This window comes from Miscanthus floridulus, chromosome 15 (assembly GCF_019320115.1).
Source record: "Miscanthus floridulus cultivar M001 chromosome 15, ASM1932011v1, whole genome shotgun sequence".
NCBI classification, from domain to species: domain Eukaryota; kingdom Viridiplantae; phylum Streptophyta; class Magnoliopsida; order Poales; family Poaceae; genus Miscanthus; species Miscanthus floridulus.
In genome coordinates, this window is record NC_089594.1 from 35,598,141 (window position 1) to 35,601,722 (window position 3,582).

At 56.4% G+C, this 3,582-nt stretch overlaps 1 protein-coding gene across 1 annotated transcript; it reads right to left on the reverse strand.

Annotated features, from left to right (window-relative positions):
- Positions 1-864: 864 nt before the first annotated feature.
- Positions 865-2,193, reverse strand: LOC136509245 (putative cyclin-dependent kinase F-2). The gene has a single exon (XM_066504069.1). It carries the CDS (start codon positions 2,069-2,071, stop codon positions 1,058-1,060), a length of 1,014 nt encoding a protein of 337 aa, XP_066360166.1. The 5' UTR covers positions 2,072-2,193; the 3' UTR covers positions 865-1,057.
- Positions 2,194-3,582: the final 1,389 nt, after the last annotated feature.

Below are 3,582 nucleotides of genomic sequence, written 5' to 3' on the forward strand. Positions count from 1 at the left end.
TGTATCTCTCCGCGGCCCAGTGACCTTCTCCCCAACTTCGGCGAGCGGATCTGGCGGCGAGCTCCTCACCACGCCCCACCAAGCCCCTACCCACGCCGAGCTCCTCGATCCCCCCACCCGCGCTGGCCATGGTGGATCCGGCGAAGTAGGCCTCTTCCTCCTCCTGGATCTGCTCCTTAGGGTTCCGGCGAGCTCTCCCTCTCATCTTCCCAAACTCTGGCAGTCTTATAAAGAAAGGGGTTTGGGGCAGGAGTGTTGGCCAGACGGTGGGGAGGCCGGGGGCGGTTTAGGGGACCTGGCAACGGTGGAGGCTGCCGAACCAGTTCGGTGCGAGGGAGCTCCAGCGAGGGGGAGCTCCGGCATGGGAGCTGGGGAAGGCGACCGCCGTGGGAGCGCTAGGGCTTGGCTCGAGCACAGCTGCTGACGAGGAGGAAGAAGGGGAAGAGGGGTGGCGAGCGAGAGGTTGAAGACGGCCGTGCATGCGGCCTAACGCATGCATGGCCGTCCTATATTTATTTATCGAAAGAAATATATGTTGTGTGCAACCACATCGCTTGTGCGGCCTACCGCATGCATGGCCACCCTATATTTATTTATGGAAAGAAATATATGTTGTGTGCAACCACATCGCTTGTCGTTGATGTTTGGTTTTGTGAAGAAGTATATGCTATTGTGGCTTGGAAGGACAATAATTCACCAACCAGTTGCATGTTCTAGAGCATTTCTAGAATAGGTACCATTTCACCAACCATGAAAGATGACGACAATCCAACAGATGAACAAAACGTTCTCTGACAAAAAAAAAAAAACCAAGACATGTATGGACACAACATTTCTGTATGGACAACATTTCTGCACATTTCGCTTAGTCAGTCAAGAACTTACAGAGAATTGCCATCAAATGAATGCAGTCGGTACGGTGTCGAACTTAAAATATATTGCACTTTTCAAAAAGAAAAATAGTAACCTTTAATAATCTACAAACAATCAATCAATCAAAGAATGACATGTCTCTTAATTCTCATGTTTGGCTCTTCGAAAAAAAAATTCTCATGTTCTACGCTAGGATTGCCTCGGCAACACCAGCGACACCGGCAGCGAAGCCGGCGGCGCAGCACGAAGCGCGCGGCTGATCAGGCAAGGCCTCAGGTGGCGCCGCGGCGGCATCCGCGAACCACGGGCACTGGAGCGCGTCCGCGGCGGTGAGGCGCCTGTCCGGCCTGCACGCCAGCAGCCCGGCCAAGACGTCGAACCCGGCAGCCGACAGCGCCGGGAAGAGCTCCCGGAGCCTGCTGGGAGGCCTGCCGCGCCGGCAGAGCGGCGACCCGGCGCGCGGCAGGCGCGCGAAGCCCGGCCAGGACGGCATGTCCTGCATCCCCAGCGTGTCGAACACCCTGTTGAGTTGGTCCATCTCCGACCTCCCGGGGAACAGCGGCGCGCCGCCGGCGAGGAGCTCGGCCATGATGCAGCCGAGCGCCCACGTGTCGACGCCCGCGTCGTAGTCCCCGGACCCCAGGATCAGCTCCGGCGCGCGGTACCACAGCGTCGCCACCCCCGGCGTGTACGGCGCGCCGCCGGTACCGTTGTCCGCTGCGCGCGACAGCCCGAAGTCGCAAATCTTGACGCCGCCGCGGCCGTCGAGGAGGACGTTGTCGGGCTTGAGGTCCCGGTGCAGAAGGCCGCGCGCGTGTATCGCCGACACGCCCTCCAAGAGCCGCCGCATCACGCGGCGCGCCTCGGCCTCCGGGAACGGCCGCCGCTCGGCGAGGTAGTCCTGCCGCATGACCTCTGACAGGCTCCGCCCGGCGTGCTCCATCACGAGGAACGCGCCCGTGCCGCCGCCCGCGGGGTCGCGGTGCGCGGCAAGGAGCTCGACGAGGCAGGGGTGGCCGCGGCACGCCTCGAGGCAGCGCACCTCGCGGCGGAACGTCTCGTCGAACGCGTCGCCGATGCCGCCGCCGGCGCGGAGGCGCTTGATGGCGACGGTCTCGCCGGTGCGGCGGTCGCGGGCCTTGTAGACGACCCCCGACGTGCCTTCTCCGATCTTGCCAAGCCGCTCGTAGTGCTCCATGGCGACCGGCAACGGCCAAGCCGGCGGATCGGGTGGGTTCTTGGCTTCTTGCGGTTTGTGTGAGGAGCGCAGAGCGGCGGCGTAGAGAGAAGCCTGGTGTTGGTCTTCTTTTTTAAGGGCTTTGTCGCAGATTTGAGTGCTTCGGTTTGGCACGCGGTTAGCGCAGCAGTCGGGGTCAACAGTGAACACGTGCCAACATTCAGCAGGGTAGAGATGGGAGTTTGCCAGTTTGGTGGGCTTGCAGTTAGAATAGAACTAAAAAACTTTGTGGAAGTTGGGCAGATCATTATTATACGCTTGTCAAAATGTGCCAAATTTTGCCGAATCCACCGCTAAAAACTCTGGCAGACGTCGCTAGTACGCGGCGAAACAACCGTAGAGTTTCTAGCAGTAGAAAATTAAGAACACTAGCGTTCATTCTTAAAAAACCATTTCCTTTGTTATGTCTCTTTCGTCAAAATCAGCCAATCTTCCTCTTCCTACTCTACCTACCCACCCAAGCCCGTCCTAATCCTAAAAAAAGTGTCTCTTATATTAAAAGAAATTCTAAAAAAGGTCCAGCAGCCTGAGAGATGCTACGAGCAAGATGTCTTAATTTTTTTCTTTTAATGTCTATATATAAGCTAGTGCCTTTTCTTTAACGTACGAGTAGCGCCCGGACGTCCGGAACGTGGCGTTCGTCCAAACAAAGCTGCCACACCTGTGGCCGTCACCCCAAGTCAAATCTCGCTCCACAGACAGCGTCCGTTCGGACGGAACTCCGCGCGTCCGTTCGGACGGAACTCCGCGCCTGCACCTGATGCCCGCCCGCGTCGCATCCCTTGCCCCGTGCCTGCCATCATCGTGTGACAGCGTCTGGAACCGCTCCCCACGTTCGCACGTGAACCACGGCGGTGCCCCGGTAGCAGTACCATGCCTGTCGCGCCCCATCCCGCACCCCGCACATGAACCACGGCAACACCCCCGCAGCATCTCCAGGCGGCTACGGCAAGCTGCTGTTCGCCAGCCACCAGCGCGCATTGCAACATGTGAACACACGATCTACTTTTAAAACATAGAGATAAAACATTTGCAATATACAACTGAAACATGCTCTTGAAACCTATATGTACAGCCATAGCATCATATGCAACATCCAGATCACTTTTGCAACATAAGTCTGAAACATCTGAAACACGTAAAAACAAACACTTGAAATATGTGTGTGCAGCCATAGCAATATATGCAACATCCAGATGAAAACACTTGAAACATGCGTCTGAAACACTTTGAACATAGGCTTGAAACATACATATATTGTTATTACAATATATGAAACATCACAGATCTACTTTTGCATTATCTAGATGAAATACTTAATATAAAGTCTGAAATGCATGAAACACGGCGTCGGTGGTGGCCATGGCCTACCAGCCGGGGAACTATGGTAGCCAGCAAACTCGGGTTTAATGGGACGTCGAGAGCAACGACCGCGGACCTCCTGGGTGGCGTCGGGGTGGTGGTGGCACTTT